Here is a 13,474-nt window from a genome sequence, read left to right on the forward strand (position 1 = left end):
ACAAGTGTAATCCTGGCCTTAATATTACTAATATAAACACAAGGCCTAATGTACTAATTTCATATAGCCATAAGTTTACTGCATGTTCACTATTGTTCACAGGTACAAGACACTTATATAAGTTGTGGTTACCTATAATTAGATAAGCATCAGTCATAATTGTTATATAGATTTAAGAGCATGTAAGATGTATTATCTGTTGGTAATCCTAAATAAAGAAAATAAATGAAAATAAATAAAACTTACAAGTGTAATCCTGGCCTTAATATTACTAATATAAACACACGCACACCTAACACACACACACACACACACACATACACAGATACAGATTAACCTTACATTGGCGTAGATTTGCGAAAATGTTTGCACATTTGCATATGGGAACCGGCTGACAGATGCAGTTATAACCCGCCCTCAATAACCTTCAGGCAGTAGCGTTTAGAGTTCAAAGGCCAACAGATCTACATATAACCCGCATTACACGAAAACGCAACCGGCTGCAGTGGTGTGCAATCACTGCAACCTGCTGTCAAGTTCAAGAGTGGCCACGCGGCCCGAAGACAGGCAGAATAGCCGCAGCCCTCGCCTCGAGCGCACGCGAAAAACGATCCCAACGAACGCCGGAGTTTCAAATACACGAGTGTTTTCAAATTTCGAACCGATTTGAATTTTGAATTAGTGCTTTTGATTTTTTTTTCTACTCAGCCAGCCAGTTCGCCGACCGGTCAGCCATGCGGAACCTCTTAAGGTAAGTTTTGCTATGTTATTAATCAATTTAATCGTCTTCGTTCCCTTAGGGTTATTGCCAGGGAACGTACTAGCGATAAAAAGTATTTATAGGAAACTGCACTGTAGCGGATATGATTTTATTTTTATATTTATGGAAGAAACCAATTAAATCCTGGAGTTTCGTAAAAAAGTTTATTAATTTTTTTCCTCCTAAGTTTGAGAACTAGTAAATGTATGAATTGCACTAAGTGTAAGTATACAAGATCATAGGGATTAAATGTGCAACGTTCTTTGTAGTCTTCATAATATGTGATTTCTCACATAGATAAATTTGCGTGTGAACAAATAACAAATGTATGAGGCATTAGCTAGTTCTTTAAACTGAAGCATTAATGATAGAGCCCAGGTAGCAAAATGACGTCAGCGACGTCATAATGACGTCATTTATACGTTATAATGACGTAACGGACGTCATAATGACGTATAAATGCTACCTGGGAAACTGTTAGTTGTAACTGAAAACACTAGTTATCGGAACTATTATGGTTTTACAGAGGAAATAGAAGACGCTAGCAAACTTGCACGAAATCCTTCATGTTGCATATTGATGTCTAAAGCATGTAAGTCAATCAGTCATTCATAAGAATCATAAGTAATAAAATATCGACACTGGTTCATAATTACCTACAAAGTCGACTAAAATGTAGGAAACTGTATTTATTCTTACACATAAGATATTGTCTATTATTGAAAGGAAAAAGAAGAAATAAAAGAAAAAGTGGAAAAAGTCACTATCTCGGGCAAAACTCGAACTCGCGTCTACGGGATACCAGCCCCATCACTCTACCAACTTAGTACTTAAAGTTTGTCAAAGGACTGTCTCATTTCAAACACAGACAGAGAGAATCATACTATCTTTGTCTTACACTAGTACTAGCACCCAAAAGAAAAGGATATACTGACAATTTGGTTTGACCAACAAAAGTACAAATTAAATTCTACCTGCTTCCGCCTTTCTTGTAAAAAAAATATAAAATTTCATCATTAGGTATAGGGGAACTATATACATAGTAGATTTTAATTTTTTAATGAGAACGGAGTGCCCCTCATTCGCAGCTGACCCTTACAAATGGCTGGAAGCGAATGCGTTATGCGATTCTTCACTTCACACTTCACACCCTTTTGAAATATTTAATCATTTTACTTCTTATTATTTGAACATGTCGTATAACGGATTCACTCAAATCTAATATTTTTAATGTTGCCATGACGATGGGATATTTTTTCAGAAAGAGGTTATAAATAAAATACAGGGTGAAACTGTTATCTCTGACCTGACCATACTCGTGAGGGGGGGATATGTAGGTAGATCATACTGAACAATTTTTACTAGGGGCCAACCGCGCAATCGCCAAAAAAAAATCAGCTGTTCTATAGAAAACAGTGACACTGATGCACCGAAATGTATGAAACGGCAGATTTTTTCGATTTTGGGGTTGGTCCCATATATTAAAAGTATGACCTACATATTCACCCTTAGAGTTTGATCACAGATAACAATTTCACCCTGTATTTACGGATAATAACGGCATAAACCTGAGATATCTACAACCATTGCTACAACGCAGAATTGGTTAATTGTAATAAGTAACATTATCCTTTATGGCTAATACCCTATTAGTTAGGTACATAAAGTTTGCTCGATGTAATATCTTGTTTAATACCTACATAATAATAAAGCACTTTATATTCTGTTTATTTTACCTATAAAGTACTACGCCGTACATTTTATATGCAAGAAACCAATTAGCGTTCCATACTATTTCCCATGGACAGTACTTCATAGTAAATAATAAATAATAAACCGACTGCTCAAAACAGTTTTAAATGCCATATAAATTATTGGGCTGGTATTTAATTGATCACTAGATATAGTATTATTAATCCATTTCGTCACCTTTTCCTAGTAGCATTTCGTTTCTATAAGGGTCGCAGTTCTAACCCAACCTAAAAAACTTATTACACTATCCAAATTAAATGATTAACAAGAGGGACGACGCTATACGTGAGAAACGATAGGATGTATCTCTTATCACGTCTCACGTATAGCGGCGTCCCTCTTGTTAGTCACAAAATTTAGCAAAGTGTAATAAGCCTTAACCCACTTCTCTGATAGCAGTTCGGTTCTGTGAGGACCGCAGTTCAAACCTAACCTAACCAGCTCCATCTCCAATTCTCCGGGTCAGAGTCCAGATCCAGGTCCGAACCGGGTCCGAGTCCGGGTCCCAGTCCAAGTCGAAATCGCCAAACGTGTACAATGCGTCGTTGAAGAGTTCTATTCCGATCATCATCAGCAGTTCCACTTCATCAAATGTCACTTTTTAAATCGAAATGATGAAAATAGGTACTATGTAAAATCACTATAATTATGTGTGCCTTTAACATTTGAGGAGTTCCCTCGATACCTCATGGATCCTATTTATATCATCAGAACTTACATTTATTTTTTTAATCAATCCAGAAATCACGGATATGGAGTAACAATAAAAAAAAAACATACAACTGAATTGATTAACCTCCTCCTTTTGAGATTTAAAAGTCGGTTAAAAATAGACTATAGTAATATAATTTAAATTAATAGGTCTTGCATCGATTGAGATTGAACAAGAGATGTTGGCCAGTTACAACATCAACAACTGTTAGAGTTACACCAAGATTTGGATAACACACGCAGTGCAAGTGTTATTTATACGTCATAGTTTTAATAAAAATAAAATAATAAAATAGCCTTTATTTACAACACAAAGAACAGTTTCACATTAACTCTACATATTTTATTTATTATCTCCCATTTTTACTTTTTTCTATTCTTTGTTTGCTTGCCCTTCGGCAAAGGCCTCCTCCAACCTTCTTCCTTGTTTTTACTTTGTTGCATTTATTTTGATTATATAGTGGTGGAGGGTTATGGTCTGACTCCCCACGATGACCAGTCGGCTTGGGGACTTGATTGTGTTGTATGTTTTGTGACTTCCTGTTCCATTCATTTCATTTGTAATTAAATTTATCGTTGTTGTGTTTGTTGTTGTAATTGTTTTCGTAGTATATATTCTAGTCTTTTGACTGATTTCCGCTGTCCTTATCTCGAAATGAGTTTGTTTTTGGGAGTTTCATGGGATGTTTTCCTGTGGGAGTCTCGCTGATACGGCTGAAGCCTTCTGGTGGTGTTGACGGTGGTGAGGATGGTACTCGTTTTCTTTTTTCCTTTCCCTTAAATTCGTTCACAATCAACAGTCCATTTTTAATAACAGCATATTTGCCTGCTAGCCTCGCTTCTTTCATTTTTGGGATTAGGGCCCTGTTGGCTGCCACAATGTCTCTGGGTAGGTCCTCCGTCGCATAAACATTTTTGGGGAACAAGGTATCATAGTTTTATACAAGTTTGACGTTTCAAATAACACTTGCACTGCGTGTGGTATCAGAATCATTCCAGACTTTTCTTGGTCTAACTTCTATATACTTAACTGTCTTTGTTTAGTCGGCCTTTTATTGTAAATTTAAACGTAAAAATTTTCTCCTCAGCGAGGCGAATTTAAACTTAACGAAAACTACCTGAGTACGTTGAAAAGTATTTTAATTAAAGCAAAAATGCTTTAACGTAGGTTTATAAAATGCTGCAATTAGTGTTCCTTACAAATTGCGTAGACTATACAGCCATAATGCTTAACCAACGTTCAGCCGTAATTATTAAGCTAATTATTCTTTTAAGTTCACGTAGTAGCAAAGGTATCTAAAAATAGAACACGCATACACATGTCGTTATTTTATTGAAATTAAAACTTACACGCATCTAGAAATACGCAAAAATTTTTTATCGGCGTGTATCATCTTTATACTATTCATATTCTGATTTGGGCAGTTTAGACATATATCTGATAACTGCATACACCAAACGCTCAAAATCCATACTTATATGTATAATTAGGGATAGAGTTACTTTCTGATTTATAATTTATATTATAAATACGAAATATAAATGCGAAAGTAGCTCTTGTCTGCATGTCTGTTACATCTTCACGCTTTAACCACTGAACCGATATAGATGCAATTTGGTATGGCAATAGTTCCCGGGGAAGAACATAGGATAGTTTTCCCGGACATCATTCCAAAAGGGGGGGTGTAATTTACTATGGAAGTGGTATATGTAAATACTTATTTCACGTAGTCGAAGTCGCGGGCAGCATAGTTTCATCATAAAATGTAGACTAATATCAGTCGGAAATAGAAAATAAATTCTATTCTTAGCTGCGCTGAATACCGCATATGCAAAAACCGATAGATAGCACGGTCGGCTGCCAATAGTGTCAAAGTTAATGTATTCATCACCGTTTCCACAATGGCCAACTGTCATACAACCGAGAAGTGGGCCAAATAACAGGGCCCCGGTAAATTCACACGATCAGCGCCATTTTTGTCATGATTTTGAATTCTGAAAATCGTGCGAATCTTGGCCCTTTTATGGTTCATTGACGAACGTTTTCCAAAAAATTTTTACATTTCATTCATGTCTTCAAAATATTGACTTCTTGGGCCCATTTTATTCCGAATAATTTTTACATTCACGCCTCATATATGAAAAAATGTGTCCCAAGATTACCTTTCCAAATCGTCACATTTTTGTATGAATAATTTATTTATTTGTGACGTGACTGGAAAAATATGTTTTCATACAAAATTTTGGGACACATTTTTTCATGTATGAGGCGTGAATGTACAAATGATTCAGAGTAAAATGAGCCCAAGAAGTTAGTATTTTGAAGACATGAATTAAATGTAAATATTTTTTTTTGGAAAACGTTTTGATATCAAATTAAACAGAGTAGTTTAGTTTAGTTTATTTCTTTCATAATGATAAATTACAATATAAATTATTCTTACACTAATCTATATGAATTTATATTATGATCGTCAATTATTCAGCATGCAAACATGTAATTATAAAATGTCAACAATGATAAATCAAAAACAATACAAATTATGAATTAAAAAAAATATAAATTATGAATTATTATTATTAGTAAGGTCATACAGAGGTTTTACATAAAACTCTATTGTCTTCGTATAACACTTTTTAGCAACATGTTAGCAACGAACGAAAACTAGTACATACCAGGCATCGATATGTTACTTGAATGTCCATGCCAATTGACAAGTTTCATGTGTATTGCGGCGGCTAGTATGCTAGGTTCGTTAAACTTAGACCAAGATCTTGCAACGATTTTGATAACACGCACAATGCAAGTGTTATTTTAAACGTCAAAGTCAAACTTTTATGAAATTATGACGTATAAATAATACTTGCACTGGATATGCTATCAAAAGAAGAGGTTAAACAACAGGCGGTCTTATCGGTATAAAGCGATCTGTTCCAGACAACCTTTAGGTACCTTGCGGAAATTAATAAATGTATGCCATGTCAGTAGGTGTTTCCGATTCAATAAAAGAATTCTACCTCGTAAAAAACACAAACCCTACTACTACTAGTTTGGATATTGGCGTTAGTATTAGAATTTATATTTAGAACATTTTTTTCCGCATCGCACTGCACCCACCTTAACTAATTTCTGTTTGGCCCAGTGGTTGACTGGTAGAGAATGCCTCAAGGCATTAAGTCCGCCTTTTGTACTTGTTCTTGTGCAATAAAGTTTAAAATAAATAAATAAATTTGATTTCAGTTCGTCGCACTTGCACGTGCTCTTGCAGAGCATTACGCATTTACACGTAACTGAAAACAGTACTGATATTTTTCATAGTAATAGTTAAATTACCTACGGCAAACATTATATTTCTATAAAAATGCTATTACTATTGTCTTTGGTTACCGCGATAGTTATCTACTCATGAAATAAAACTATGAAAACGGATTATACCGCGTATACCACGCGGTTCGCTGTAAAGGGTTCGAAACGTCGGGATGTATTATAAATTCAATATACGCGATATAATCCGTTTTCATAGTTTTATTTCAAAAGGCTATTAAATTAAATAAAAATTTCTAATTTTTACTTTTTTCATAAGTTGGGGATATTTTTTTACAAACGCGGGTACGCTGCTTTGGTGTAACTTGGAAAACAGGGTAATGTTTTAAATCACAATGGCCACGCGCTCAGACACAATGGCCGACCGCTCACTTAAAAGAAACAATGGCTTTTGTTTAACAGATTACTGTCTTAGGCGTAAAAATCATTAGAGAAGATTCATACTATACTAAACCTGACGCACCTTATACTTTGGCGACGCTTACGCTACTGCAACGCTGACTACATTTGACAGTGCTTCTAGTTTAGTAGATATTTACAATTATCAAATTTACCCCAATGTCCCCAATTACATGTCATTGAAGTCCAATAGCAGCAAATACTTACTTACAGTTCAATCACAAACACTAATCAAATCAGCACAGCGAGATAATGAGAGAAATATGGCAGCACGACAGTCAACGACTGGCTAAAATATTGTCATGTGGCACGAATTTTGTGAATTAATAGTTTGAATAATAATCAGGAATTCGTCAGTACGAGGAATGTTAATGATTAGCTCTTGCATAGGTTTTTTCATATAATCGGAGGCGATCGAGCACCCCAATCGCCTAATATGTAAGTAAGCGTCGCTCATGGACACTAGCAATACCAGGGGCCCATTTCTCGAATGGTATTAGACTAATATTATTAGTCCGCGAACTATCAAATCGTATGGGTTACCATGACAACACACTAATAATATTAGACTAATACTGTTCGAGAAATGGGCCCCTGGGGTCCATTTTTCGAACAATATTAGAGTAATATACTAATAATATTATCCTGTCCAAGTGTCCACGAACTGTCAAATCGTATGGGTTGATTGGGTTGTCATGACAACTCACTAATAATATTAGACTAATATCGTTCGATAAATGGGCCCCAGAGAGGTCGCAACTCTTGCAAGTGCGTTGCCGGCCTTTATGGCGTGAATACGCTCTTTTCTTGATGGTTTGATGGTCGTATCCTTCCATACCGCGGGTGACAGTTCATACCACAGTTCAGGTATTCAAACGATGAACAACAACAACAAATTGAACAAGTTATTACTCTATGATTTACTAAAAAGGCTAGTCCTGCACTCTGGTGGCAGAACATTGCAGTAATATCCCCTATTCAGAATTAAAATCATAGACAATAAACATACTTTCATTGTCGCCACAGGCGTGGCTAATCTGAACCAGCAAAGATAACCATAAAACTTATTTATACATAACCACGTCTTCCACATAAAATTGAAAATGCCTATCGCAAGGTGTCCATAAAATCGTGGACATCTGATAAAGCACTAAAGTGCCGACATTTCATTTGCAGTGAGTGAGTACCGTTGCAACTCGGAGATGGAGATAGTTCTTGTGCAGTTTGCATAAGGGCTGCGTAAACTTATGCATCAGCGAATGTTATAGTCAGCGTCTGCAATTTGCAAGGTAAACTTATATACATACTAATACTTTTTCCCCTCACTAGCTCGGAAAGTTGTCGTTTATCCTTCAATACAAGCGGGGAAAAACGCGTTTTATCCACTAGTGGGGAAAGTAATTTGACCTTGGATGGAGCGTATTTAAGTAGCTTGACAGATAACAAAACGTAAAACGCTCATGATAATGGTTCGTTCGATATTAATTATCATTAAATAAATGATTTGAGAATCTAATAAAAAATACCAAATTTAGCTTTATTTAATGATCTTAAAATTCCATAATAAACGTTTGTTTTTTTATAATGATGTTAAATATAATTCTGAACGCACAAGTTGAGTCGATGCAATTTCAAAACGCATCGTTGACATTTCATACATCAGAAATGTCAACATTGTCAACAAATTTTTTACTTAAAACCTTTTCTCACCGACTCGCGTAAAAATACACATCTTGCAGAGTTTCCTGTTATAATATCGTAAAGAAATGAGTGATTCCAGTGATGAAGATGATCTAACGCCTGTGGATGTTGCACTTTCCTCGCTATAGTGAGGTGAAAAGTTTTGTGTTACACACGGGCGCAAATGTATTTTACTTCTCGTGTGTTGAAACACTCGCGGGTAAAATACAACTTTGCACCCTTGTATAACAAATAACTATTAGCTAGCTGGGTAATAGTTTTACTGATTGTATGAGTTGCCTTCACGCTGGGACCGATAGCACATAATATATGTATTTAGGAGCCACCCCATAAAATCGAAGTTACATTCTGCAATACCTAACTAAAAACTATTTCTGGTACTAGTTTTTGTTGCTAAAAATTGTAATACAAAGAAAGAGCGAACAGTAGTTTTATATACAAAACAAACAATAGTAAACATCTTGTTCTTCCTGCAAACTTTATCAATGACATATTTATAGCGGTAACCATGGACATGCCCTTGTTAACGTTGTAATTAGCTCAGCAGGCTACCCGGGGTACTCTAAAACCAAGACAATAAATCATATATCTTTACAACTGTCATAGGACTTGCGACTTTTCAGTACTGTGTATGGTAGGGGGTACTGGTTATTAGTAGGCTGTTGACAGGCCGGACTAGTTTCTGTTTAGACTTAGCTGTAGAATAACTTAATGGTAGCGAGGTAGGAAGTAGTCATAAGGCAGTATTCTGGGATAAAAGTGGTTAACAGTATATAAGTATTTGCTTTTTTTTGGTTGCGTGTTTAAATGCTACTGTCGTTGGAAATTCAGAGGGGAACCTTTAAAACAATCTCTTTCTAGCCCTTTTCAATCTTAGAGATATAGGCCTCTTTAATTTTTTGTCATTCTGTTCTATTTTGCGCACTTTGTACCCATTTTGATCCAGCTGTCTAGCTGTTCTTTTGATGTCGTCATAACAACGCATTTTTGACTTTCCTCCGCTCTGCCAGCCTCTTGCACCATGAGCCGTCTTTGAGCGGCACATGACCAGCCCACTCCCACTTCAGTTTCGCCATTCGTCTGGTTACATCCGTGACTTTACTGTGTAGCCACTTGTTTCTTTTTCTGTCCCTGAGTGAGATTCCTACCATTCTTCTTTCCATCGCTCTTTGGGTTACTTTGCTTTAAAACAATTTGTCAATTGAGCAGGCATATTGATCGCTTTCAAGTATTTCCCAAGCTACGTAGTCTAAAATTTGTGGTGCGGAAACACTGGTACTTACCTACTTACCGACAATCTAGCAAATTATATATACTTAAGTACTTGTTTTGGTCGTGTCGTCATGTCTAAGGAAATTACTCAAAATTTGAATAGGTTAGATAAATTCAGGTCGTTCAATCCTACGCTTTTTGTTTAGTTGCCTGTGGTATGGTCTAGGTATCTGGAGCGGATCTTTCCCTCTCATTCGAGTCTTATAAATGTTCTTCCGTCCGCCTAATACGCTCTCCCTGATACAACACCGTTTTAACATATCAGCACCACATACTTACATATAATGCCACGACAATTATCAGAATTGTGCAACCATGATACTGTTAAATAGCGGACCACAATGTATGGAGTCATTAATCACCAATTAATAGGGTGACTTAGAATCAGCTCATGTGTGAACAGTGGCCGCCGGACCGGCTCGGTCGCCTTTCAATGTAACTACAACCTAAATAGGGGACTTCCGTTTGATCTAGTATTAAGACGTGTTTCTCTGCAAATTTTGCTGTTTGGGGATATATGGAATAACCACTGCGGGGAATTAATTAAAAAATATATTTGGGGATAGTCTTACTCAGATCGACCCAGCCCCAAACTAAGCAGAGCTTGAACTATTGGTACTAGGCGACGATATGTGGCTATCCACAACAGAAGGGTCCTTAAGCTTCAAGTCTACATACTTATATAGATAAATACATTCTTAGATACATATATAACATCCATAACTCAGAAATTCGTGATAAACACACAAATAAATGACCTGACTGAATAAGGTTGTGAGAATTTGCACCTTTACAAAACAATGCGAAATATAAGCATCTACGATACTAAAATACTAGTAATACGAGTATAAAGTATTCACTTAGAACAAGTTTCATCATTTGGTATGTGAATGGATATCCATTAAACACATCTAACCGTTTTCAAGACGGGATAAAATACCTATGCATTGCATACATCTTACCATTACATCTAATCCATGGTAAGAATCCGAAAAGATACTTACCCAAATTGCGTTATTTTATTAGTCTCCATTTCCAATAGGGTGCATTATTACTTATTATTACGAATCACGACACGTTTGTCATTTTGCCTCAACGAAGCATTTCCGCTACATACCGGGAAACTCATGTTATCGGCTACGACGTAGAGCTACGACCGTAGCACTATAATAAGTATAGTAAACGATTTGAAGAGCAAAATGTTGGTTCTCATTTCCCAGGCGAAAATATTTTTGCCGATTTATGCGATACAATATTTGCCTATATAAGCAGGTACATTAGTAAACCGTTTTTGATACTTAGGTGACGGTGACGGGCACACTTTACGGTTATTAGTTATTACTTAATGTTTTTGTATGGGCTGCTAGTGAGTAGTGGTCACATACACCAATTGTATTCTGCTAGTTGCTTGACATAACACATAATGATAACACAATATTGCCGAAAATAAACACTTTATTGCTACTAAAATACTTTTAACTACATATAAAAGCGCGGCGTTGTGAATGATAATGCTAATGAGGACACGCGTGATAGGTTTTAATGATGAACGTGTACTGACTCGTATTTTATTGCTTTACGAAATTGTAAGTAATTTCGCTGAGATGGCAATGTGCGTACTGTAGACCGTACAGTTTTTTTTATTTTATTTTTTACAATGGCTTATTTATTCCGACCTTGACCGTGCAAGCCAGCAGCCGTCGCTGTCAATATCTGTCAAGCTGCCGTATTGCGGAAGCACTTATAGTAATTAATCGCGGCGATCAAAGTGGCCGAGATGCAATTTAGATGCACCGCGAATGAGGGATGGCTTCGATAAGATGGGACGACAATATATGGACATAACATTATATGGACACTCTCTAAGACAATTTTTTTCTTTCGAAGCGAATATTTTATCAGGCTGGCGAAACTATAAGTGTTCCTAGTTGACTACGGAACCCAAAAACGGTTAGTGCCGAAACCGAAACTTTTACAGATGTAATAAAATCGTTGAAAAAAATGTCCGTCGCCTTTCTTTTTAGACATTAACCATGAGTCACCTATTTTTCGTGCAAGTGTTAGGTGTTAATAAGTAAAGTACAGTTTCCTGTCGACCTTAAAATAGAGAGACTCATCCTTCAGACCGTAACTTTTGTCGTTTAAGGTAGAATTGGTCGGCTGGATTGTTGCCAAGGCATGGGTGGTCAAGCAAGCGTCCTCAATTAAATTGTAGACTTCATCCTGATCACGTAGGATGCGATTTTAATCGTTATCCATTCACCATTCAGCAAGAAAAGCTAGGAAGCAATCCTCCATTGTCATTTCGCATTTGACATCGCATAGCCTTGGAGTATATAACCAAAGGAGACGCCTTGTCTGTAATTTGCTCTATAAAAAAGTCTGCCAATTTATTGCGGGGGAGGGGAACGTCAAAATAATCATGTCAGATAAACGCTAGTCCATACATTATGTATGGCCATTGGCCGACTATTTTCGACAGAGGGGAACGCCTGTTTATGGTTACTCCGTTTGATTATATCCTCTAAGTCGCAAGCAAATAAATAAATATTTGGTTATACTTACCGTCTCTTGAGATTGTATTATTTCCAAGATACGAAGAGCTTTTTAACATACATATTATTAAGATAACTTCATTTGTAAGAAACAGTATAATAAAACCTTGCGCATCGATTTTAACAACTCTATGGACAACAAAGTCTGAAATAAAGAAATTTATTTATTTATTTAAACCACCTAACATACGTACGTTTTGAAACTTTGCAAGTACCTAATGTACCTATTATACAGATAACAATACAATAATCTGATACCAAGTATAGTCAGCAACAATTAAGTTTATTAAAAAAAAGAAAAAGTAATGAGTGACCAAGTACACAACAACACGTCTTGTTAAAAATAAACATAAAACTACTAGCGCCACTTTAAATCTAGCATTCTAGTCACTGTATACTAAGTATTTTAAGTGTGTGTATTCCATTTATTCATGTTAAAGCTAAGCTAACATGCATAAAATGTAAGTAGGTACTTATGTAGTGCCACAATGCTCTTTTTGAGTGGTTACACTAAAGACAAAACGCAACGTGGGGGGTTACCAATCCAGACACAGAAGTTTCGAACCCAGAAATACCCAGACGAAGTTAAAGTGAAATTCGTGTTTCCGTTATCCGGCGCCGACAGCCATCTTATATTTACAACCCGCCATCATGTATTTACCCAGTGACGGCTTAATGCACCGCTGAAATTGTAAATACATCTCTGCAGAGCCATTGTGTCTAGAATTTCAAATTTAACTACGGGGATTCAATTTGCTGAGTCAGAAACTAAAGTGCAGTCAGCAGGAGAATAGCATGAACTTTTGCGCACTTTGTAGTTTTAATATTTGAACAGGCAACACTGAAACTGTAGAACTGTAGATATATTTCGGGAAATACCTTTATGAGCTTTTATTATTGTACATTATTCTATTCAGCAGACATATATACGTCTTATTATTTCCTGCATGAATGTAGGCAGGTAATGTAAGTAGTAGGTAGACATTTTCATACGTCGTC

At 36.2% G+C, this 13,474-nt stretch overlaps 1 protein-coding gene across 1 annotated transcript in view; it reads left to right on the forward strand.

Annotated features, from left to right (window-relative positions):
- Positions 1-529: 529 nt before the first annotated feature.
- Positions 530-13,474, forward strand: part of LOC134744415 (uncharacterized) — a 68,245-nt gene continuing 55,300 nt past the window's right edge. Inside the window, exon 1 of the mRNA XM_063678225.1 lies at positions 530-751. Coding sequence (XP_063534295.1) covers positions 735-751 — 17 coding nt within the window. The 5' untranslated portion in view covers positions 530-734. The remainder of the gene's footprint in view (positions 752-13,474) is intronic.

Source organism: Cydia strobilella, chromosome 9 (assembly GCF_947568885.1).
Source record: "Cydia strobilella chromosome 9, ilCydStro3.1, whole genome shotgun sequence".
In the NCBI taxonomy this organism is placed as follows: domain Eukaryota; kingdom Metazoa; phylum Arthropoda; class Insecta; order Lepidoptera; family Tortricidae; genus Cydia; species Cydia strobilella.